Source organism: Sphaeramia orbicularis, chromosome 11, assembly GCF_902148855.1.
Source record: "Sphaeramia orbicularis chromosome 11, fSphaOr1.1, whole genome shotgun sequence".
NCBI lineage: Eukaryota > Metazoa > Chordata > Actinopteri > Kurtiformes > Apogonidae > Sphaeramia > Sphaeramia orbicularis.
The window spans coordinates 1,915,830-1,943,107 of record NC_043967.1 but is presented as its reverse complement, the minus strand read 5'-3'; the positions used below and the strand labels follow the sequence as shown (position 1 = coordinate 1,943,107).

General features: G+C 37.6%; 1 protein-coding gene across 2 annotated transcripts in view; it reads left to right on the top strand.

The window, feature by feature from the left end:
• Positions 1 to 24,548, top strand: part of ncaldb (neurocalcin delta b) — a 34,048-nt gene extending 9,500 nt beyond the window's left edge. For both annotated transcript variants that reach the window (XM_030147363.1, XM_030147362.1), the window contains exons 2-4: positions 6,944 to 7,377; positions 17,926 to 18,031; positions 23,676 to 24,548. In XM_030147363.1, the coding sequence (XP_030003223.1) occupies positions 7,000 to 7,377; positions 17,926 to 18,031; positions 23,676 to 23,770 (579 nt within the window). In that variant the 5' untranslated portion in view covers positions 6,944 to 6,999 and the 3' untranslated portion in view covers positions 23,771 to 24,548. The remainder of the gene's footprint in view (positions 1 to 6,943; positions 7,378 to 17,925; positions 18,032 to 23,675) is intronic.
• Positions 24,549 to 27,278: the final 2,730 nt, after the last annotated feature.

The window sequence follows — 27,278 nt, the reverse complement described above, 5'->3', positions numbered from 1 at the left end:
TATTTTGCTCTGTTGTTTGTGTACTAAAAAAGTAGTATTATGATGCTGCAGGTCACGCATGAAGTTTTTTGAAATTTATAACACTGTGTTTCAAGCATCCTAAAAGCACTTTTTACTGTCGCAAAGAGGCAGATCTTAGTTTATTTTTTGCGGGGGGGTTGCACGAAAATAATGGATCTTAAACTGTAATGTCTGTCAAACATAATTTAATTTTTTAAATTTATTTTTGTGTGTGTTTTTTTGCTCTGGTAAAGCCAGATTTTAAACTTTATTTATCCACATCCTGCACTTTAAGGTTTAACAGAGGAAGGTTTTGTGGTGCAGCATTAGATTCTGTCCTGATTAGAGCTGCAACTGATTAATTGACACAAAGTGATCCAAAAAAAAAAATCATTCAACCACAATTCTCCTGAATCAAAGCTCTGTTTCCTTCATTTCTCTGCTGTTAAACATTGGTTCCACTGTTGTGTTTCACACGGACACTTACTGTGACACACAAAAAAGCTTCAATTCAGTAAAACTGCAATAGAATATTTCCCTTCAATCAATTTGAGTCGATTAATCGAATTGTGACTTTTTGCATTCGCTTCAAGCACCTAATCGATTAATTGGTTGCAGCTCTAGTCCTGATCAAATAAAAATTGTTTAGTATTTGTGTGTTTCTGGTGTAATTCAAATTTTCCAGGAAAAAATATTTTTTTAAAAAAGAAACAAAACAAAAAATTATGCATTGTTAACAGTACAGTGATATATTGTTTCATGATCCTAGTATTGTGATTTGTATCATATTGCCAGATTGTTGCCAATACACAGCCCTATTTATGAACAAGGTGGAAAAAGGCTAGTAAAGTCTGGCTCACTTGATCTTCCCTCATACACAAATACAGTCTCTGCATTTGACCTATCCTCATACGCACTCTGGTTTGTATCATTAACACATAAGGAGCTGTGAACTGCTATTGCTGCAACTGAACTTATGTTGATCTCTTGTGGGAAATTATGTGTTTTATGAATTATGAATAATCCTTTATAATTTTTGTCAGGCTTTACAAAGTTTTACTTGTATGTGTGTGTGTTGTGAGGATTTTATCTTAATTATATGTCTATTGTGTGTTTCAATCAATTTTATTTGTTTGGGCTTCTTCTACTCATGCAAACTAAGTGAGAGATTTTTAAAAACAGCAGCATGGGGGTGCAGTGGTGAGCACTGTAATCTGATATCAAGAAGGTCCAGGAGATGAGTCCAACAGCGGCTGGGGGTGGACACCTCCATCTTCCTCCCACTGTCTAAAGACATGCACTTAATAGATAGGGATGTGTATTGGCAAGAATCTGGCAATACGATACAAATCACAATACTAGGATCACAATGTGATATATCACAATATATCATGATACTGTTAAAAAGGCAATTTATTTATTTATTTATTTTTTTAAAAGATTATTTCCTGTAAGAATTGAATTACACCAGAAATCTGCACAAATACTAAACACATTTTTATTTGATCCCAACAGGATCTAATGCTATATCACAAAATGTTCCTGTGTTCAAACTGAAATGATGTTTTATAGACATTACAGTTTCAGATCCTGTTCAAATGTTCATATTCTAATTGTTCAGAACTAACATCAGAGCAGTATTTTAGTTCAGTCCCAACAAAGGAACTACCATCTGCCTCTCAGACAGTAAAAAGTCCTTTTAGGATGCTTCTAATAACCATTATTTAATAAAACAGTGTTAAATAATAATAAATAAAATATAAACAAGAAAGAAAAACAAAAAACAAAAATGAACCTCCAAAATATCTGTATTTGAGTAAATACCTAAAAATATCGATGCGGTACTTTTTAATATTGATTCAGTATTGTGAAATGAAATATCGCGATATATTGCAGAACCGATATTTTCTAACAACCCTATTAATAGGTTAATTGGTCCATCTGAATGGCCTGTAGATGTGAATGGTTGATCATCTGTACATATTCACGGTGTACCCTGCCTTCTCCAGATGGTAACTGGAATAAGCTCCTGCAGCCTCTCCACCCTCTCCAGGTTTAAGCGGTTCCTAAAATAAACGATGAACTTTCCAAAGTGATCATTTAACTCTACTTACCTCCACAACAGGTTCAAACCTCTATAAAGATCGTGTGGACAGAATTTTTATAAACAACAGAGGAAGAACCACTGTGGCACCAGTACACTTCTATTGGAGGCCAAATTACTGAATAGGACAGGGTTTAAAGAAAAAATACTGGAGGAAGAAAATATCTGTGTGTCTCTCTGTCTAAATATATCTAAAGGTAAGTGCTCCCTTCACTGTATATTTTAAAATAGTCATGTTTTAAAGTTGGCAATAATTAACAAATTTGCTGACATGTACTCATCAAGTCTTGTAGTTTCACTGTGTGCCTAAAATCAAGCCGTTAATTTTTTTTCCAGTCATCTCTGTAGAATAGAACTGGCAACGGAGAGACACATTTCCAAATTTGTGGACAGTCGTTGAGGTCTGAGCAGTAAAAAAAAAACAACCCTATTCTCTAGGGGTGTAACGGTGCACTCGTTTGTACCGAACTGTTTCGGTTCGAGGCCTTTGATACAATAAGAAGGTGTACCGAATGAAAACATGTAGCCTATGTAAAGAACACATATGGAAGTAAATCTGTCTCATCAGATTTTGAATTATAGAAGCCATTGAATTTCTAGCACTGAATTTTTTTTGCACTGAATCTGATTTTTTTTTTTTTTTTTTTTTGCACTGAAATTAAGTATGTGAATTTTTTTTTTTTTTTGCACTGAAATTAAGTATCTGAATTTTTTGTCTCTCAATTTTACTATGTTCATAAATTTAGAATTAAAAAAAATTCAGACGCAAAAAATTCAGAAGCAAGAAATTCAGATCACACGTCTGGGACACCAAGGATAAGCAAGGATTCTATCTCAAGTCAAACCGACAGTCAGCCAATGAAGTTACGTTAGGTTGGTCATGTGACACCAAAAAAATTCAGATATGTAATTTCAGTGCAGAAAAATTCTGTGCTAGAAATTCATTGGCTTTTATAATTCAAAATCTGATGAGACAGATTTACTTCCATGAATTAAGTTTCCACATGAAGCTTGAAGGAGAATGCACACAGTTTGAGCAGGGTGGCTGGAAGCAGAACCCATGTGCAGTTTTTCCTTTATATACATTCAGCAAGGGTGCTGTGGTGCTGCTGAATTGTCAGCACTGCTGCAAAAAAAAAGAAACCCTAACCCTGAGGCACGGATAAGGGGCGGTAAACATGACAACAGAGAGTATAACAGAGGTGCAGAAGCCAGGTCAGACATTCAAAGCGTGTTAAGTTTCAGTTTGGGTTTTCAGCGGTTACGGAGCGCACCCTCTGTATACCCCCCGCTGGTCTCCCTTCACTGTACTGAAAATGTATTGAACCGAAGACCCCTGTACCGACAATGTACCGAACTAAACTTTTTCTGTCCCGTTACACCCCTACTATTCTCAGATGAAAGTGGGTGGAGCTCCATGTGTGGAGGTCAGGTGTAAATTGCCTTTAATTAACATCAGGTGCAACTTCAGAGCGAGGGATCAGTTTGCACAAATAGTCTGGAAAACATCTCCAATCAGGCAATGAAGGACACATGTGTGAGGAAATGGGTCAGTGGAACATCAACTTGACCCAGAGTATCCCTGCATCAGTTCAATGTAGCAGTAACAGCAGGTGAACAGCACTGACTCTGATTCCAGCTTCTTAAGTTGGACCCCTTTCTGACTGCGTTCTCCTTCTGTCATAATAAACTGAATATCTTTGGTTTGTGGACTAAAGGTTCATTTATGCTTGAAAAGAGATGAGTGTCTTCCAAACAGTGGAAGTGTCACTGCCTTTATACTTCCATGTGAGCACTGGAGGAGGAGAAGCACCAATAATTACAAAAACAGCGATGACAGAGGAGGTTTTATTAATGTTGCTATTGAGAATGTTAGTTGTAAATATGTCGGTAGTTTCTCACCAACTTAAACAGTAGGTTTTTGAAAGTTCTGCCATATCTGGAAAGTATTCTCTTTAAGTCTTAAAACTGCCTCCATGATTTCTGACAGTACTGCACCGTTTCCTCTGTTTGGGTATGTATGCGCAACCTCCCAAAAGATGTACAGAAATAACCACATAATGAAGGCAGAGGACAGACAGAACGCCCCCTCTGTATTTGTATAACCCTATATATGTATGCGTTCAAAACTGAGCGTAAATGGGCCTTTAACAGGACGTCTGAGGATTTCATCTTGAACAGCACTAGTCAATATTTTTCACCACTTTGTGAAATTTTTAGACCAAATAACTAAATGACAAAATATTCGACTTAATGATTTTTTGGAGCTGCAGGCTTGAGTAGACGGAGGATGAATAGACAGACTGCTGGTCTCACATTAGATCTCCACTGTAGAGCTGCTCGAGTGTTGGTGAGTGACAAGTATGGAAACAAACATTAATGTTCTCTGTTTATAATTTTCAGCATTTTATTTATTCATTCATTTTCTGAACCCGCTTTATCCTCACTAGGGTCACGGGGGTCACTGGAGTCTATCCCGGCTACATAGGGGTGAAGGTGGGGTACACACTGGACGAGTCTCCAGTTCATCACAGACTGAACATATAGAGACAAACAACCACTGTCACATTCACTCCTATGGGCAGTTTAGATGAACCCATTAACCTATCAGTGCATGTGTTTGGATGGTGGGAGGAGCCAGAGTACCTGGAGAGAACCCACATAAATACAGAAAGGTCCCACCCCCATCGACTGGGGTTGGAATCGAACCCAGGACCCTCTTGCTGTGAGGCACGAGTGCTAACCACTGCACCACTGTGTCGCCCACACACAAGAAATTGCACAACAAAAAATAATATTGCAGAGGTCAGTGTAGGGATGATTAATCCTGAAATGCTTTCCAAAAAGACTAAGAGTAAATTTAGTCTAATTTAACTCTTCAAGTAATGTCTAACAAACCTGGTCAGAAGTAGCTGCATTTAATCTTTGGGGTCTTTAACCAAATCAAGAGGAGCTGCCAGTATTGTCTGGATATCCAGAGGTTTCAGATCTTTGTTTGCCTCTTGGAACAGCTTATGTGTATTGTAATTTGCTTTGGCCGGAGCTGACACAGCTGATTTTATCTGTCATTATCATCAGCTTAGAACAGCTTCTCTCTTGTCTTTTCAAGCTGAAGAGCTCAGCAACAGCTAGGGGTCGGATAAGAGCAAGTGCTAAGTACAGTAGCTGTGGGGTAAGATGATGAGCTACATTCTTTGTTGAATGGAAATGCTCCTTCATGATGTGGACAAGGGATTTTTAGTCACACACATACATTGGATCAGCTCAGGAGCTTCTCATTTAAAGATGTTTGCATCATGTGCCTTAAAAGCAGAAAACATTCTGTCTCAACTTGGATCATTTGGGACTCGGTCTGTACACTGATATGTTTTCACTTTTCAGTCAGTAAAGCACCACAGCTATTAATACAGATGATTTGGATGAATATGTGTGTATCTGCAAATGAGTGTCACAGTTCCTACAGGAAATAGAAGTTAGCTGCTTTTGAGGTTATTAAAACAGTTGGTGGTGTTCCACTGCAGGTGTACAAGACCACATCCTCCACTGAGCTGACTGTGTCTGTCAACCCACATACTGTCAGGGCTTTTAGGATTATTTTCATTAGCATTATGCCATGGCACAGGAAGAGAGAAAATGCAAAAGATGAGTGCAGGTAAAATTAAAATAAAAGGACATCCTTGATGCCGATATGGAACTGTGGCTAAAATTTGCTCTTATAAATACGTATTCACCCAATATGATAATTGAAAGTCTGTGTGAACCACTCAAAACATATTTTGTCTGCATTTAAAACAAGTGTTCAGAGAACGCAAACCTCCGCCAAGCACCCAAAACGGTGTGCATGCGTGGATCGACTATTTCTTTTTAAATTAAACAGTTTCCAGGTTGTTCCATTCAGCAGAAAAATTTGAAGCTTGGTACCAGTCATGTGTCTGTCAAATTACATTCAATTCCAATCAATATTTGTTAAGTTCTAATGAAAAATGTGTGGTGAATGGGATTTTCAATGTGAAATGTAAATGTCCACAGAGTCCACATTCCACAGTGGATGTGGACAATTTTGTGCCAGTTACAAGATATTGTTATAAACTATGGGTGGATCAAATTGGAGGCTAATCGGAGTCGTTTTGAATTTGTTATGAATTTTCGAAAATTGCTCAATGATGAGAGATAGGAAAATTGTAGATGTTGTGACCTTGCTGTGACCTTGAACTTTGGCCTACTTGGCCCAAAATGTAATGGGTTGGTCCCAGGGCCTAGGCCTATCTGTGGGGAAGATTTGGGAAAGATGGGTGGAAGAGTTTTCTCATAAAGTTGCTAACAAACAAACAAACACACACACAAAGCAAAGTGATCACAATACCTCCTGGTGGAGGTAAATATCAAGCTATTTAGTAGCCACACCCCCTTGACCTCTGAAACTTTGTGACCCCCACAGCCAGAGCAACAGTCTCGTCAAGTCAGATAGACGATTCAGATGAGGTTTTTTCTTTTTGTTTGTCGGGTGTATAGCCTTATTTTTTCAAAAATAATGACAGTATTATTTATTTGTTGATACATATTATACAAGCTCTCCTTGTTATTGACTTCATCTTTATTTCATGCCACTTAAGCTCTGTTAGCCTGAAGTGTTAAGAGAAACAAGAGCTGTTTGTTTGCAAAACAAATTGTTGAAAAAGACATCTTTGTTCTAAGAGGTTTTTAATGTGAATGAGTGCTTTTGTACTTTTTACATTGGTGCCCTCACTGTGTGCCTCTGCTCAGCCCTGGCAAATTTCAGATGATTTGTAACAAATTTTTTTTTTTATTTTTTCTATTCCTTTTCCTCCTCACTTGCAGCAGTCTAAAGCAGCGCCACCCTCGCACCACCCACAGCCTCAACACAAGCACCAGCCATGGGCAAACAGAACAGCAAGCTCCGTCCTGACGTCATGCAGGACCTGGTGGAGAACACCGACTTCACCGAGCACGAGATCACTGAGTGGTACAAGGGCTTTTTACGGGACTGCCCCAGCGGCGCGCTCTCCATGGAGGAGTTCAAGAAGATCTACGCCAACTTCTTCCCTTACGGAGACGCCTCCAAGTTTGCTGAACACGTTTTCCGCACATTCGATGCCAACGGGGACGGGACTATAGACTTCAGAGAGTTCATCATCGCCCTCAGTGTGACCTCCCGTGGCCGTCTGGACCAGAAGCTGAAGTGGGCCTTCAGTATGTACGACCTCGACGGCAACGGCTACATTAGCAAGGCAGAGATGCTGGAGATTGTAACGGTTAGTATTTTTGCTTCTTCTTTGTGTTCTGTCACAGTCAGACCTTGCAGCCCTTCAGTGACCATGGCATGTCATGTTCCCTGGTCCTAAAAGCCCCCCTCAGCTCCTCCTTCCACACCATGTCATGTTCCCTGGTCCTAAAAGCCCCCCTCAGCTCCTCCTTCCACACCATGTCATGTTCCCTGGTCCTAAAAGCCCCCCTCAGCTCCTCCTTCCACACCATGTCATGTTCCCTGGTCCTAAAAGCCCCCCTCAGCTCCTCCTTCCACACCATGTCATGTTCCCTGGTCCTAAAAGCCCCCCTCAGCTCCTCCTTCCACACCATGTCATGTTCCCTGGTCCGAACAGTCCCCCTCAGCTCCTCCTTCCACACCATGTCATGTTCCCTGGTCCTAAAAGCCCCCCTCAGCTCCTCCTTCCACACCATGTCATGTTCCCTGGTCCGAACAGTCCCCCTCAGCTCCTCCTTCCACACCATGTCATGTTCCCTGGTCCTAACAGTCCCCCTCAGCTCCTCCTTCCACACCATGTCATGTTCCCTGGTCCTAACAGTCCCCCTCAGCTCCTCCTTCCACACCATGTCATGTTCCCTGGTCCTAAAAGCCCCCCTCAGCTCCTCCTTCCACACCATGTCATGTTCCCTGGTCCTAAAAGCCCCCCTCAGCTCCTCCTTCCACACCATGTCATGTTCCCTGGTCCTAAAAGCCCCCCTCAGCTCCTCCTTCCACACCATGTCATGTTCCCTGGTCCTAAAAGCCCCCCTCAGCTCCTCCTTCCACACCATGTCATGTTCCCTGGTCCTAAAAGCCCCCCTCAGCTCCTCCTTCCACACCATGTCATGTTCCCTGGTCCTAAAAGCCCCCCTCAGCTCCTCCTTCCACACCATGTCATGTTCCCTGGTCCTAAAAACCCCCTCAGCTCCTCCTTCCACACCAGCTGCATTAAATCTCCTTCCTCCGTCTGTGTCAGCCACCGTGTGACGGCCCTCGGCAGGACAACCAGCTGCTGTGTAATTTTAGAAATGAGCGCTGCATCAGACGGCTCTAAATGAGACCCATGTGTATTTGTAGAAGGGAACAGCCCTGCTCTGATCGGCATATTGACTCAGCACTCACGTCCAGTAACTGTACACTTCTGTACTGGTGCCCATCATGTCCTCAACTCCTCCAGCATTAACCCTTTAACTAGGGCTGTGTATCGGAAAGAATCTGCTGATATGATACAAATCACAAAACTAGGCTCACGATACGATATATCATGATATATCATGATACTGTTAAAAAGGCAATTTTTTGGTGTTTCTCTTTTTTCTAATGATTATTTCCGGGAATAATTGAATTAAACCAGAAATCTGCACAAACACTAAACACATTTTTATTTGATCAGAAGAGGCTCTAATGTTATATCACTAAATGTTCCTGTGTTCAAACTGAAATTCTGTTTTACAGACATTCCAGTTTCAGATCCTGTTCAAATGTTCATATTCTATCAGTTCAGAACTAACATCAGAACAGTATTTTCGTCTTTTTGAACTACCATCTACTTCTCTCAGACAGTAAAAAGTGCTTTTAGGATGCTTCAAATAACAATTATTTAATAAAACAGTGTTAAATAATAATAAATAAGATATAAACAATAAAAAAAGCCAAAAAACTAAAATGAACCTCAGCCATATCTGCATTTGAATATATACCTAAAAACATCAACACAGTACTTTTTAATATCGATACAGTATTGTGAAATGAAATATTGCGATATATTGCAGAACCGATATTTTCTAACACCTCTACCCTGAACGCCTGAATTTATATACAAGTATATTAAATAAATTATTTGTGTTTTTGCTTTCAAGCAGATGCTAAATTAAGTGGAGATTGTTAATTTGACTATAGCACATAAAATAAATGGAGTTTTGGGTATGTTGCAGATTTATTGCAACAGGCAATAAAAAAACCCACATGGTTTTATTGATGCCACATTATTTTCAGTGTCCTGACTGTAACAGCAACTATTTTCAGGGGTGTGTTTCTACTGAGTGTGTGTGCCTGTCCAGGCAGGTGAAAGCCCCCCCCCCCCCCAAAAAAAAAAGTTGTGCCTCCACAACAGTAATTTGGGGGGGTTTAGCTTTATAACTGACGAGGGATTAGTTCACTCCACTGTTGCATCTCATCTGTGCAGTAACTACACATGGAGTGGAGATGGGACCACAGCTTGCACCTCTCTCTCTCCCTCTCTCTCTCCCTCTCTCTCTGTTTTCTCTCTCTCTCTCTTTCTTTTCTCTCTATCTCCCTCTCTCTCTTTTGCTCTCTCTTTTTTCTCCCTCTCTCTCTGTCTTTCTCTCCCTCTTTCTCTCTTTTCTCTCTCTCTTTTCTCTCCCTCTCTTTCTTCTCTCTCTCCCTCTCTCTCTCTTTCTCTTTCCTTCTCTCTCTCTCTCTCTCCCACTCTTTCTTTTCTCTCCCCTTCTCTCTCTCTCTCTCTCTCTCCAATTCTCTCTCTCTCTCTCTTTCCTTCTCTCTCTCTCTCTCTCTCACTTTCCCCCCTTCTCTCTCTCTCTCTCTTCCTTCTCTCTCTCTCCTCTCTGTCTCCCAACCTTTCCCCCTCTTCTCTCTCTCTCTCTCTCTCTGTCTCTCTGAGAAAGAGCGGACATAGAAGCAGCTTTAGACTCAACACACATACCGTGACACACTATTACAAGGAAATGCGTACGTTAGATAACCGTAGTGTTTTTATACTACTGTTTTCTTGTACATCCCTATGCAGAACAGGAATTAATTTATTTAAAGAAAACAAAAAGGGTGCTTTTTTCAATGAGGTAAAAAGGGTAGGGCCTCACACTCTTTGGGCCTTGTGTGTGTGCACGTGTGTATTTTATATGACTGTATACAAGTAGTCAACGAATAAGAAAGTGTTCTGTTGTTCAGTACAGAAAGTGTTATTTTATTCAGTACAGTGATAGAATTTGTTCCTACTGTGAAATTCAGTTTTTGCTGACAAGCAAAGTAAAAATATAATTTTGGGAAAAAAAACAGTTTTCTTCACACACAAAACATGTACTGAAACCATGGCCCAAAAACCACAGTACGGTCTGTACTGTGTTCTACCTGTACCGTTGCACCCCCAGTGGGTGTGCCATATATTTTCCTGCTTTTTTGCCCTTTGCCAGTCACACCTACTGTATGTATTTGAACTATTATCATCCAAACAGACAGAGCTCAAGCTTCTCATTTGGAACATGGGTGTCAAACTCATTGTAGTTCAGGTTCCACATACAGACCAATATAATCTAAAGAAGGCTGGACCAGTAAAATAGTAACACAGTAACCTATAGATAATGACAATGCCATATTTTTCTCTTTCTGTTTTTCTTCTTTCTCTCTTTGTTTTAGTGCAAAAAGTAAAATTTTATAATAAAAATGTTTATACTTACAACTGTCCTTTCACAAAAAATATAAATAACCTGAAAATTTATGAACAATCTAAGTGCAATTTTAACATTCGTACTTCTGTTTATCATTTACACATTTACATTATAACTTACGGAACACAATGGATATACAAATACACAACACATTTAGAAACAGGCATCTGGAAATGAAAAGTATAGCATTTAACTTGACATGAAATTGAATGAAAAAAAAAATCACTTATGGAAAGTGCAGACATTTATAATTACATTATATACACAATGTGTTGTCATGGTTACATTCATAAACATATGGCCATGTGTTTACAAAAAAAAGTTGTAACTCTACACAAAATGATAGCATTGTTACTATCATTTCCATCCCCTGGTTTAGGTCGATTATATTCTTCATCTCTGCTGTCCCATCTCCTCACTCTGGTCTGGTCAAACTCTTAAGTGAAGTCCACCAATCTGCTTCCCATAAAACATTGTTGCATTCATTCTGGTCTTTGTAAAAATAAAGGGCAGAAATTGCATTTATATCCCAGCATTTTTTGGTCATAATGATTATAGAAATGAACTACTATGGCATCTCCTAAAGAAACTGCATGCGTGATGAAGGCCATCAAAATATAGCACTGCTAAGCTAGCACCGTTTTTTATTGCCACATGTCACTAATATGTTGCAAACCGAAGTATTCAAATAAGTTTAAAAATACGCATCACACATAGTCTACTAGTGAGTATTTTTACTTTTGGCACAACATACCTTATATGCAAAAATTGATCCACTTTTATAACCTTCCTTTACATGTGTCAGAGGCAAGGTTATTATTGTTAAGGAAAACTAATGACATGACGAAAACTAGAATTGTAAAAACATTTTCGTTAACTGAAATAAGTAAAAACTATAATTAAAAGAAAAAAACGATAAGTAACTGAAACTGTATTGTGTGTTTACAAAACTAACTAAAATGGATAAAAGTTATGGATAAAATTCCCTTCGTTTTCGTCTTTGTCAATGTCAGATTGATACGAAATCGATTTATTTAGCTCGAGCAATTTTAGCTAGCGGCACCATACGACACTTCACAGACCATCACCTCTTGTGGTTTAGAGTCGTCTTCTCATCCCCACTCTACCTGGAAACATATATACGACAGCGAGCAAGATAAGATATGAAAAACTAAAACTAAACTAAAACTAAGTATTTAGAAAAAATGAAAACTAATAAAAACTAGCAAACCTAAGGCAAAACTAAATAAAACTAAACTATAATGAAAAAAATAGGACCAATGGCCCTGTAGCTTACCGGCCAAATTAAAAGCTTTGGGAAATGTATCCAGATGCCATTTATTCTCACCCAGTTCTGTGTATTTATTCTATTACAGAAACAGCCCATGTTTTGCTCATATTCCAATCACATCTGTAAAAAATTCAAATTCCAACTTGATATCATTGATACTGATTTACTGGATCAATCCACTTCCTATCTCTTATAATGGGAACATTTTTCAAAGTCGCACCAAATCCAGAATCAGATCCGGATCGAAATAATTTCAATCCCTTGTGTTGACATCATCATACAGAAGCTGTATACCAAGTCTGAAGTCAATCAGAACTGGAGTTTCGGAGAAGAAGACAATTGAGATTTTTTCCCCATAAGATCCCATGTTAAATTTTGCATCAGTTCCAGATCCAGAAGAAGATCCTGATCAGCATGTGGACATTATGTTTGGGTCATCTCCCCATCAGGGCTGGACTGGAGACATTTACACTGGATATCATTTAGATTTACTGAGTTATCGCATCCATCCACTTCCTATCTCTTATAATGGGGACATTTTTTAAAGTCGCACGAAATCCAGAATCAGATCCGGATGGAAATAATTTCAATACCTTGTGTTGACATCATCATAAAGAAGCTGTATACCAAGTTTGAAGTCAATTGTAATTGTAGTTTTGGAGAAGAAGACAATTGAAAGTTTTGTAATGGATGACAGACGACGACGCCGGACGACAGTAGCTTACGGCCTGTCGGCCGGTAAGCTAGTAAAACTCCAAAACTATTAGAACCTTGGTCAGAAGTGGGAGCTTTTGCTTCCATTAGCCGATATTAGCCGATCCAACGAGAAACAAGTGCTTGAAAAAGGTTCCTAGAATCATGTTGAATACGTCCAAACTGTTATTGGGAGAATATATATACACTATCTGGGCTGTTTCCATGATGAAAACAGTATGTCGTAAATTTCTGCCTGGCGGCGTTGGGGGTTAAACTCAGCCTCTTCTTCTTATTGGATGAATGGTTCAGACACACAACAGCCAACAATCCTTCACACATGTTACATCACAAAGTTCTAAATTGTAGCAAAGAAGGTGTAATCCCATTTCATGTCTCTGCTGTCCATTTATAGTGTGTTTGTGTGGTAATCCCCTGAAATACAGCTGGCACTAGTCACTGTCAATTCAACTATGTCACTATTAAACTGTTGTGCAGTAGTGACCTACTGTAAATATGCGTAGCCTTTATTGAATTCAGTATTTATTTGGCATTGGATTATAGCAATTAGTCAATGAGTTGTTGGCTATCACATTAATCATAAAAAAAAACCCAAACAAATAATGCACAGAGATGATAATAATAATCATTAGCTGTAGCCTCAACTGCAATTATTGTGCATATTATTGGTATTTATTTATTTTGTGTCTATTTGCAAGATAATCAAGGAATATACAGATTATTTATTTTTCCTAAATAACACCTTAACATTAGAGGTGTAAGAAAATATCAGTTCTGCAATATATTGTGATATTTCATGTCACAATACTGTATGGATATTAAAAAGTACTGTATCAATATTTTTAGGTATTTATTCAAATGCAGATATTGTGGAGGTTCATTTTTGTTTTTCTGTTTTTGTATTTTGTTTTTATTATTTAACACTCTTTTATTAAATAATGTTAGTTTGTTTGTTGGGATTGAACTCAAATCCTGTTCTGATGTTAGTTCTGAACTAATAGAATCTGAACATTTGAACAGGATCTGAAACTGGAATGTCTGTAAAACAGAATTTCAGTTTGAACACAGGAACATTTTGTGATATAACATCAGATCCTGTTGGGATCAAATAAAAATGTGTTTAATATTTGTACATATTTCTGGTCTAATTCAATTCTTCAAGGAAATAACCATTTAAAAAAAAAAAGAAACAAAAAATTTCCTTTTTAACAGTATCGTGATATGTCATAACATGATCTTAGTATTGTGATTTGTATCGTATCGCCAGATTCTTGCCGATACACAGCCCTACTTAACAAACTATAACACTTGAACAGGGTGAAAAATACAAAAGCTTATTAAAATGTCTATGTATTTATTCATTAAATTCTCTCATTCGAGAGTGTCATGGCCAAGACAGCAAGAGCAGAACTTCCAGACAACAGAGATGTCACCCATACGTCCACACTAAAAACATACATAAAACACATAATTAAACCCAGTTCTAAAACCAGACGTAAAACACTAAACTAATAACATACTTATAAAACACCATCAAAGAATCACATTTTTCTAAAAGTATAATCAACAATGTTCCTTAAAAGCATCTCAAAGCAGAACCTGATTCAGTCAATTAGAAAAACCTGTACGTCCACATTTATCCATTTCCTGTTAATTTAGAATGACTTTGAATGTATTTACAGAGACCAGCTCCTTCAGGTTTATCTGCTTATTCTATTGAGTGGGAGCAGAACATTTAAAAGCTTTCTTTCCCAGTTCTGTCCTGACTTTTGGAACACATAGGGATAACAGATCCTGACACTGGAGAATGTACCTAATTATTAAAGTTGTTCCAACAGATGTAGACCAGTGAATATGATGGAAACAGACCTAAAGTATATTTATAAATTAAATAATACCAGTGTTTTAGCCTGCGCATAAAAAGATCTGTCCATCCAACTGGAGCTTATAAAAGACAATGAGTACGAGCTCTGAGGCCGGTAACAAACCTCAGAGCACCGTGATAAACAGTATCAAGAGCATGTAAACACTGTGATGATGCATTCATATAAATAATGTCCCCATAACCAAGCACAGACAGAAGAGTGGCAGCAACAAGTCTGTTTTGAGGTTCAAGAAAAAGGCAAGATTTTATGCTGAAATAGAAACTCATCTGTGGCTTCGTTCTCCTTAAATCAGTGTTTTTCAACCTTGGGGTCGGGACCCCACGTGGGGTTACCTGGAATTCAAATGGGGTCACCTGAAATTTCTAGTTATTGATAAAAATAAAAACTTATTAATAAAAAATATATGGTGAGTAGACTGTAACAAAGGGGGTTTAAGGAGGTGTTGCATTATTACACTGAAGGGCTCTGGATTACATTCACACAGCCCAAAATGCATTTTTGCCATATAAGCTATAATGGTCAAAGTGTTTTTATTACATATCAAGTCACAGAAAAGCATAATACAGTCATTGTTTTTTGTTTTGTTTTTTAACCCAAACCCATGAACATTCCCACCCTGTTGCACCAAAAAAAAAAAAAAAAGATAATTGACAATAACAATAGTAAATAAATAAATAAGGAACACAGATATTAGTCACAGACTCGTATTAATCAGACTACTGTGGAATAAGTGATGGATCTGCCTCTTTTATGTGATTCAGAACAGGTTGCCAGGTACTGAAAAACTTATTGGCACGTCCTCTTACAGAATATCTGATTTTTTTCCAATGTTAAATGATGTAAAAGATCCAGAAACCAAGATTTAAATGTTGGAGGTTGTTTATCTTTCCATTTTAGTAGTAGTTGTCGACGAGCTGGAAGAGTGGTGCAGGCAATGAGATTTTTAGATTTTTGGTTAAAATGAAAAGAATGTGATGTAATGCCAAATATTGCAATTGCTGCCTCAGATTTTATTTATGTAGTGTCACGTCATAACAAAAGTTATCTGATGACACTTTCCATTTAGAGCTGATCTAAACCAGACTCTTAAGCCAATTTACAAACACCAACAGAATCCTCTAGGAGTAAGCCCTTGGTGACAGTGGAAGGAAAACCAAGCTTTATCAGATACAAACCTGGAGTAGACCCAGACTCTGGAGGATGGACCACTGACATGAGCAGTTAAAGCACCAGTACACGACACTTTTCAGGCTCCAGGAAGTCCAAATGCAATACATAAGTCAAAAATCCAAGCAATATAAAAGCAATAAGAACCATAAAGAACAATAATATACCATAAATACCTCTGTCTTACTTAGATGAACATTTTTCCAAATAAAAGCGTCTTAATTCCAACACAGTATCATAATGTGTGAATAAATATGCAGTTCTAACTGAGGTGAACTGACTAAAAATACACAAGGACCAGATCAAGTGGTGACACAGGGACACGTTTCATGTTCAATAGTCTGTGTTTAAACTAAATAACTTCTCTCCATGTTTAATACATGTATGAATAGGTCTCAGTAAGTACTTTCACATGACACGTTATAATTTACAGAAATAACATTTTGGGTAAAAACACGGGACTCAAAATGAACATAATTTTTTTTTTTTTCACGTTACGCAAATGCACAAAACATGCTGTTCTCATGAGAAATTGATACTATGCTATGATGTTAAACTACAATTGTGATCAATATTGGGTAAAAATGTTTAAATGATAAGTTTTTATGAACACAAATCTTGTAACACGGGCACAGCAGTTTGGACCTTTGTTCAGTATCAGAATAAAAGACTTTGCTGGGACTAAATCACTACAAATATGCTCATAAACTTCTATTGAACAGACATATTACAGCTGAAGTCATATATACAGCTAATAGCAGAGCAGATTTGACTAATAATTGGATTGGACATAACCTTTCTACAGGGGTTGGACAAAATAATGGAAACACCTTAAAAAAATCAACAAAATATAATTTAATATGGTGTAGGTCCGCCTTTTGCGGCAATTACAGCCTCAATTCTCCGAGGTATTGATTCATACAACTTGTGAATTGTTTCCAAAGGAATTTTCAGCCATTCTTCAGTTAGAATACCCTCCAACTCTTTTAGAGACGATGGCGGTGGATATCGACGTCTTACTTGAATCTCTAAAACTGACCATAAATGCTCAATAATGTTGAGGTCTGGGGACTGTGCCGGCCATACGAGATGCTCAACTTCATTAGAATGTTCCTCATGCCATTCTTTAACAGTTCTAGCTGTATGGATTGGGGCATTATCATCTTGAGGTGAAGGTGTTTCCATTATTTTGTCCAACCCCTGTATATTCTTGTACTGTTGAATAATTAGTTCCAACAGATTCACAGACTTAAAATATCACTGATACAAGCAAAAAAAATATTATTATTAAAGTTAATAGAGCATTTACATATTTTAGTCCGTAAGGGTTAAAACTTTACAAAATCAGCTATATCTTTTTCTCTGCAAGTGATACTGGAATTTGTAAAGTTCCATAAAATACAGTTCTTAAGCTAAAAAATGAGCCCATTTGAGAAATGATCGGTGAAACTGAAGTTTTTGACACTGATGTTCACTTTCACTTGATCTGGCCCATAAAACATAATTCAGTAAGACAATAAAGGCAGGCTGCAGTCATTAAAACACAAACCAAATCAAATAGTGTGCTGCTGTTTGGATAGCTGTACATTTTGCCCAGTTGTGTACTACTTATTCACACAACTGCACTGTTGCATTGTGGTACATCAGTTTGAACAGATGATGAGATACAATGTTCTGGTTGAACATTTTGTACAATTCATCAAGTGTATTGTTAAACCTTCATCACTTACGAATAAAATAAAATAAAACTTATGCAGCATACTACGAGGCAATTACTGTAGCTTTAAAAGTCCAAAGAGTTGTATTTCCTGTATTGTGTGCAGTCAAATCAGGAAACAAAACTGCAGAAAAATGATGCGTCTATTATCTGCCTTCCTTCCACAGGAGATGAGTGATAGACGGGCTGTAACCTTTCTACACTGTGCACTTCATACTGTATTTTGTGCTATAACTTTCCCACACTGATCTACTTTCTATAAATGTGTCGACTGTCCGAACATTAAACCTGTCTTCGTAGCCCCCTTCGTTCAAAGTCAGTTTGTGATTTTTCCATCTTTGTTCCATCTGTGCAGGCCATCTACAAAATGGTGTCCTCTGTGATGAAGATGCCTGAAGACGAGTCAACGCCAGAGAAACGCACAGAAAAGATCTTCAGGCAGATGGACACGAATAGAGATGGTGAGACCCTGTCCTGTCCTTCAGTCTGTGGGAGCGTCTGTTCCCCCTCTGAGCCCACCCCAAGGAAAAACAGCCTACTGATAATAATAATAATAATAATAATAATAATAATAATAACAGCCCTGCAATGAACTGGAAACATGTCCAGGTGTACCCTGCCTTCGCCCCTATGTAGCTGGAATAGGCTCCAGTGACCCCCGTGACCCTAGTGAGGATAAAGCGGGTTCAGAAAATGAATGAATGAATGAATAATAATAATAATAATAATAATAATAATAATAATAATACAATTTTATTTATATGTGCCTTTTTTGGCACTCAAAGACACCGTACAACAAACAGGAGAGTATAAAACAAGCAATAAAATAGAGTAAAAAACAAACGGCAGGTTAAAAATTGGTCAATTCAATTGTGGTCACAAAAAGAAAGCGGTCCTAAATAGGGGTGTTAGAAAATATCGGTTCTGCAATATATCGCAATATTTCATTTCACAATACTGTATCAATGTTAAAAAGTATTTATTCAAATGCAGATATTGTGGAGGTTCATTTTTGTTTTTTTTTTTTGTTTATATTTTATTTATTATTATTTAACACTTTTATTAAATAATGTTAGTTCCTTTGTTGGGATTGCACAAAAACAATGTTATGATTTTAGAATATGAATAGAATATGAACATTTGAACAGGATGTGAAACTGTAATGTCTGTGAAACAGAATTTCAGTTTGAACACAGGAACATTTTGTGATGTAACATTAGATCCTGTTGGGATCAAATAAACATGTGTTTAGTATTTGTGCAGATTTCTGGTGTAATTCAATTCTTCAAGCAAATAATCATTTAAAAAATAGAAACAAACAAAAAAAATGCCTTTAACAGTATCATGATATATCATGATATATTGTGTCGTGATCCTTGTATTGTGATTTGTATCGTATCACCAGATTCTGGCCAATACTCAGCCCTAGTCCTAAACAGATGGGTTCAGTTTGGATTGGAGGAGAGGGACTGAAGTGGTATTTCTGAGCTCCGGTGGCAAAAGCAGTTCCAGGGTTGGGGGGCAGAGCGGCTGAATGTTCTGCTCCTGATGGTGGTGGGAGGGGCAGAGGGAACAGTGAGGTGGATGGAGGAGGAAGATCTGGGGGTGCGAGAGGGAGGGGCAACATGAAGGAGGTCAGACAGATATGGAGGGGCAGGGTTACCTTTACCAGTACGGTGGTCAGAGACATTCTGGGGTACACTTCTGGAAATGGATGGGAACTGTTTGAATGACTTCCTGTGAGATGAGCCCTTGTATTGTGGCTTCTATTTGTTATGAGCAGAGTTATGTAGATATACTAGGAATTCTGTCCGTTCTTCTGTCTGAGAGTTTTGTCCAACCGATTTCTGGGATGGGTGTTTCTGTCTTTGTGTCTGAGATTTTTCTTTACCAGTAGGAGGGGTGAAGGGCACAGTTTGATGGCTGAATGTTAGTTTTTGGATTTTGTTATGAATTTTTGAAAATTTGTCCAGTCAGTTTCTCAAAGACTATTCACCTGATTCATCAGACAGAAGTGCGATCAGATTAAAAGTTAAGACTTGGGTAGAATAATGTTGTCCTGTTTTGCCTGAACTACCCAAAAAAGACAGTCATTTAGTTTAATCTAGTTTTCAGTTATCTTTAATTTCAAATTCAGCATTAATCCCTCACTAGGCAGGGTATCAGTGAGCAGGAGGGGCGGGAGTATTAGTTAGCTCCGCCTACTTTTTCCACTTGTTTTGTTTATATTTTCATCTGTGCTTAAAAATGCTTTTTTACACGTGTAATTGTTTTAAATGTTCTCCTCCTAACAGCCTTTGATAGTTAAATATTGATTTGACGTTTATTGTGATAATTATTGACAACAAACATGAACATTTTTACGATTATAACATTTCAAATCAACAACTATGGGAAGTCCTAAATGCTTTAGGTGTGATGTGTCCCAATATTTTTGTCCATCAGTTGTTTGGGCTGTGAAACAAACACAGGATGAGGAAGGCTCTTTGAAACATTCACTTTTTTTTGTCATTTTATTGATCTAATGATTACTTTTATTGATCTAATGATTACTTGATTGAATGAAAATATAATCAATAGATTAGGGATGTAACCATTACCGGTATAACGATAAACTGCAGTAAAATTGCAGACGGTTAGTATTACCATTTAAATTCTAATTCTCATGATAACCGTGTTTGATTACCGCACTTTTAGAGGAAAAAACCTTATGTAAAGATCTGCTTTTATGTCAAATATTTGAGTATAGTTTTAATTTATTACAATTTAAATTTTCTATACCTAATATTTGGAACCAATATTCACTTTTAAAGTCTTTGAAACGGTTCATTAAGCATCTGTGTGTTATTTATGCAATAAATTATATAGTTTTCAAATCAGATTTTATATTTTTTTGTGTTTTTTGTCCTTTTATGTTTTTATAGTAGGTTAAAGTGAAAAAATAATAGACAGATGATATAGATGAAGTTGTGCTGAAAAAAACAGATCCCAAACATGGGTATAGTAAACATTTGTTTCTATAGTATAAAAGGCAAAATCAAAAGGACTGAAAAACAGACAAAATAGACTCAGACCACTAAGGGTTAATATTTAAATGTTTCTGCAACAGAAGGGACATTGTGCCAATTATTTTATTGTTTTTTTTTGTTTGTTTGTTTTGTTTTGTTTCGGGGTTTTTTTGTTTTTTTGTTTGTTTTTTCAAAATACAACTTGGTTAAATTATTTCAGTGTGGGTATCAGTAGTTTTTGAACATTTTGAGCACAATTTCAACAGTACCATGATAATAATGATAATTATGATAATTTTGGTCACAATAACCGTGGTATGAAATTTTCATATGGTTCCATCCCTACAAAAGATTAAACAACCCTGAGAATAATTGTTAGTTACAGCCGTACACCAAAGTTATTTTCACCTTAGCTAAAAAGCCCAGAATAGACATTTAGATGTTCATGTGTGGCTTTTCCCCCTACCCTCCATAGGTCAGAATTTAGGAGTGTTGCTGTAATGTGCAGTTTCACTAAATACTAGTCAGTGAACTGGCCCTGGATCAGCTCTGGTCATCAGACAAAGGTCTGGCTGTTTGGTTTTGAATTTGGTCTTGTAGAGCTTAAACGATTGATCAACTCAAAGTGATTTAAAAAAAAAAAAAAAAAAAATCATTCAACCACAATTCTCCTGAATCAAAGCTTTGTTTCCTTCATTTCTCGGCTGTTAAACATTGGTTCCACTGTTGTGTTTCACACGGACGCTTATTGTGACGCACAAAGGAGCTTCAATTCAGGAAAACTGCAATAGAATATTTCCCTTCAATCAACTCGAGTCGATTAATCAAATCGTGAATTTTTGCATTGGCTTCAAGCGCTTAATCGATTAATCGTTTCAGCTCCAGTTTCATGTACCCCATATCCTATTCTCATTGTGTTTCAACTGGGAATGTAACGATGTGAAAATTTCATATCACAATTACTGTGACCAAAATAATCACAATCAATAATACACACACTGAAATAATTTACCCAGTTGTATTACAAAAAAAAACAACAAAAAAATACAAATAAAATAATTGGCACAATGTCCCTTCTGTTGCAGAAACATTCAAATATTAACCCTTAGTGGTCTGAGCCTGTTTTGTCTGTTTTTCAGTCCTTTTGATTTGGCCTTTATATACTATAGAAACAAATGTTTACTATACCCATGTTTGGGATCTGTTTTTTCAGCACAACTTCATCTATATCAGTGGTTCTTAACCTTGTTGGAGGTACTGAACCCCACCAGTTTCATATGCGCATTCACCGAACCCTTCTTTAGTGATGGCCAAGCAGGGCGTGTCATCATGAATCATATGTAGGCCGTCAGGTCAACCCGGTTTTCGTTTCATCTCGCTCCGAACTTTCTGAACCACACAATTTTGACATAAAAAAAAAAGATAATTGCATGTAGTGTATCAAAAAAAAGTTCTCGTTGTACTCCTTCAGTATTTTTGTGATCATTGTTTTATTGCGGCACTAGCTCGGCTTTAGTGTAATACGATTTCTCCATCCGCGATGGTGTGTCAGTCGTCACATGATTGTAACTGACCAGTGCGGTGACCGAAAAATGTAAACAAATGCTACACATGGCTGCCTCCGTGGTTAACAGGAAGTAACAAAAGTCATAACAACGATGTGGAAAATACTCAAATAATTCATTGTCAGACGAGTGGAAGAGATTATAAACACTTCCAGATGTGTTGTAGTGCTATAAGCAACAACAATACACCACGTATATTGGATGTCAATCAGAGAAAGAGTCTCCAAAGCCATTTGTTTACATACACTGACCTAGACCGACACACACACCTGACTGAGTAGAGTGTGTGTCTTGACCTCCGCCGAACCCCTGAGACTGACTCACCGAACCCCTAGGGTTCGATCGAACCCAGGTTAAGAACCACTGATCTATATCATCTGTCTATTATTTTTTCACTTTAACCTACTATAAAAACATAAAAGGACAAAAAACACACACACACAAAAAAAAAAAAATCCAATTTGAAAAATGTATATAATTTATTGCACAAATAACACAAAGATGTTTAATGAACCTTTTCAAAGACTTTAAAAGTGAATATTGGTTCCAAATATTAGGTATATACAATTAAAATTGTAATAAATTAAAACTATACTCAAATATTTGACATAAAAGCAGATCTGTACATAGGAGTTTTCTCCAGAAAAGTGCAGTAATCAAACACGGTTATCATGAGAATTAGAATTTAAACAGTAATACTAACCGTCTGCAATTTTACTGCCGTTTATCGTTATACCGGTAATCGTTCCATCCCTAGTTTCAACATGATCCGGTCATTCTCTACTGGGGCTTGTCTAGAACCCTCACCCTGTTTCTCCTCCAGGCTTTATGAATGTCTGCACAATGTTGAAATCAAGGTTATCATCGTCACTGAAAACTAATGAAATGACAAAAACTAGAATTGTAAAAACATTTTCGTTAACTGAAATAAATAAAAACTATAATTAAAAGAAAAAAACGATAACTAACTGAAACTGTTTTGTGTGCTTATAACACTAACTGAAACGGATAAAAAGTTATGAATAAAATTCCCTTCGTTTTCGTCTTTGTCAATGTCGGAATGATACGAAATAGATTTATTTCGCTCCAGCAATTTTCTCTGCTGTCACCATATGATATTTAAGGGTCCGTCACTTGTGTTCACTTGTGGTTTCCAGTCGTCTTCTGGTCCCCACTCTACCTGGAAACATGGAGACTAAAGCAGCAGAGTCCTGTCTGGGATTTATTTGAATACGACGACAGAGAAGAAGAGAAAAGAGACGACTAAACTAAAATTAATACTAAAACTAAACTAAAACTAAGCATTTAGAAAAAAAAGAAAACTAATAACAACTAGCAAACCTGCCCTAAAAGCAAATTAAAACTAACTGAATTAGAGAAAAAAAAGTCCAAACTAAATAAAACTAAACTAGAATGAAAAATCCAGAACTATTAGAACCTTGGTTGAAATATGCATGGATGTCCCAGGAAAAGTCTGGAAGTCTGGTCCAAATGCATGAAATGCGAATGCTAATGTGTTCTTCTCCTCTCAGGTAAATTGTCCCTGGAGGAATTTGTGGAAGGAGCCAAGAACGACCCGTCCATTGTGCGGCTGCTTCAGTGTGACCCGAGCAGCGCTGGACAGTAGACACCTGGACTTTTCATTACTCTGTATTTAATGAAGCACAGTCCACGTCTCCCAGCTGACCCAGCACCACCCTGTCTGACATCTGATCAGCTGACCTTCAGAGGCACATTTAGTGACACACATCCACCGACACATCGACCACACGTAACAGAACGTACTCCAGACGAACCCGAAGCTCAAAGCACATAGAACCTGTCAGAAGCACATCCTCTACATGTGCCTCCAACAGCGTGGGTCCCACATATACGGTACAAAACACACATGTGAAAGGACTCAGATCTTACCAAGGACACGCTCAACACTGTCTCCAAGCCGTCTGAGAAGAGGATCATCCGGCCCAGGTAGTCCACATCTAGACTCCTGAATCCAGCCCATTTCCACTTGGTAGTTGTTTTTATTTTTTCCCAGTGAGAATGGGAATCCTGTTCGTTTGTTCTCTTTTAAAATGACCAGGTGACGATGGACAGACCGTCATGAAGTATTTCCAATCCACACACTGACGTCTGGTACTCTAGACTAAGGCACGTTCAAAACTTACTGTACGGATATAGGCAGGAAGTCTGGGAAATGTAGTTTGGAAACAGTGACAGCTTTAGAAGGGATGAACACCTTTTTTCTTTTTCTTATCGTATATTGTGGAGGAATGTTACATCAAGCCAAAACTGACTCAGATTTCCAAATGAAGGGGACATTTTGACAAGAGATCACATCCATTTATTTGAAAGTGACTTTTTATGCCAAGTTCTGTATCCATACACACATACTTACACTCTGAACACACATACGTACTAGGTCTGTAACGGTACACCAAATTTTCGGTTCGGTTTTCAAAGACACGGTTCGTTTTTTTTTTTTCAGTTTGGTACGGGAAGAAAGAAAACCCCTTTAAAATGTCTTGAATGCATTTATGAATTTTTGAACATTTTTCCCCCAATGTTTGGAGACAATAGAATATAGAAAAACAGGAATAATATAGTTCTGCTGCTATAAATCAAATAGAAAATCAACTAAATAAATAATTACTAAATGTATTTTAAACATTAGTATTGCACTTTTCCCTGAAAGCTAGTTTTGAACAAACAACACAAATCTAATCCCAGTTCTGTCAGTTCACATTGTGCAGAAAAAGAATGATGGCGGAGGGTCTGCAGTCTCTTCCTTCCAGGTTCACATCATATTTGTTGTTGTTTTTTTTTTATCTTATATCAGCTTCTATTTCATATTTCGGGTCAATGTGCGCTCCTTCAATATGTCCGTGTGGAACTTGAACGGATTTAAAGTTCCGCATCGAACGACGTCTTTAGTTCCTTTTTCTTTTCTCTTCATACTTTGCCGTTTGGGTACAGCTGCGTACCGAACCGAACCGAACAGGTGTGTACTGAAAGGGTTCGGTTCAGTATGTGGACCGTTACAGGCCTAATATTTACACATGTACTGATCCACACTTTTACTCACTGCTGAATACATGAACTTGACGCATATGCATATAAACCGAGCCGTGATTCTGTTTGTTCAGCTATGATTAAAGCAAGTATAAGCAAAAAAAAGAGTTAGATGTTACATGAATATATAATGTAGTATGTACTTATATATTCTCTTAACCTGTGATGACATTGTGGCGATTTGCCGCAATGGAAGAGATTGACTTTAACATTTTGACGTATAAATTATTGGAATGTGATTTTATTTTCTTTTACTTGATGAATATAAATATGAAAGGTGTACAGTATATATTCACTCATTGAAGTTAGAGGTTTTAAAGGAGAGGACCACACATATTGCTATGCATTGAGCTCTGAACATCCGCTGCTACTTGTAGGTTTTTTTTTCCCCCTCCTTTCGACTAATAAAATGCCCTCATATCTTGATCCTGAGCTGCCCGCTGAGGTTAGATTCCCCCAGAGGTTGCTTCAACATTTGTGTTAAGATTTCAACTGTGTGTTATCTGCTCCTTCACTTACGTCGACTGAATATTTTTTTACTCATCTGGATCCAGTTTTCAAAGAGAAACGTGACATTTGAGGCGTTTTCACAACTTTGATGTGCGTAAATGAACAGTAGCTTTGTCTGAAACTGTGAGATGTTGCAAGAGAAACAGTAGCTCCTACTTCCATCCCACTGTTCTGAAAACAACATAAGATTTCCAACGATGAGTTTGTGAAGAGGAACAGTGATATTTTTCTGGGACTTTTGCTCATTTCAAGTAGGTGATCAGGTACTTCAGTCCCACATTTCATTTTAATAGCATCTTGTGGTCAAGTGCCAAATGTAGATGAATTAAAAACAAAAAACAAACAAAAAAACCCAGTATTGTATCCATTTATACTGTACAGTTGTTACCTGTCGAACAAAAAAGAAACCTTTGTCACTATCATTTTGTAGATTTTGTATTGTTAACTTACATTATGTGTTCTGTGTAGGATGTCCATTTTGTTATTCAAATAAAGGCAAAATGGAAAAGTGGTGGATTTGTCTTTTTCTTGATGTCTGTTCTACAGCAGAGGTCAGAGGTCACCAGCTGCATTTGAATCGGACTTGCTGTTGCTGCTACTGCGGCTTTCCTCAGCCAAGTTAACCCACTCGGTACTTAAAGGGAATATCCACCTAGGTTATTATCGTTAATGAAAACTAACGAAATGACGAAAACTAAAATTGAAAAAAACATTTTCGTTAACTGAAATAAATAAAAACTATAATGTAAAGAAAACAACGATAACTAACTGAAACTGTATTGTGTGTTTACAAAACTAGTTAAAATGTATAATACCATCTGAGCCATGGCCACCACGGCTCAGATGGTATGGACTGGTGTATGAATGTTCGGTGGTGGTGGGAGGGGCCGTAGGCGTGGATTGGCAGCCACGCTTCTGTCAGTCTGCCCCAGAGCAGCTGTGGGTACAGATGTACAGGGTGTCCCAGAAGTCTCCATACATAGGAAAAATAAACATTTCTTGACATAAACCATTTTTATTTCTATAATATGCTCTATATGACTGCCATTTTGTCGGAAACACATTTCAATGTGTGTCCTCCACTGCTGAACTATAAAGAAGAAATATAAAGAAATACATGTTAGAACCTTATATGTATGGAATGTATTATGTCTCCTGTGTATGGAGACTTATGGGACAGCCTGTAGTTTAACACCACCAGAGGGAGAATGTGAGAGTGAATGAATAATGGATCCTCTGTATGCACTTTGAATATGCTTTTCATAGAAAAGCACTATATAAATCTAACCCATTATTATTATTATTATTAAAAATTATGGATAAAATTCCCTTTGTTTTCGTCTTTGTCAGTGTTGGATTGATATGAAATAGTTCTATTTCACTCTAGCAATTTTCTCTGCTGTCACCATATAATATTTAAGGGTCCGTCACTTGTGTTGACTTGTGGTTTCCAGTCGTCTTCTGGTCCCCACTCTACCTGGAAACATGGAGACTAAAGTTGGGAGAAAGCAGCAGAGTCCTGTCTGGGATTTATCTGAATACGACGACTGAGAAGA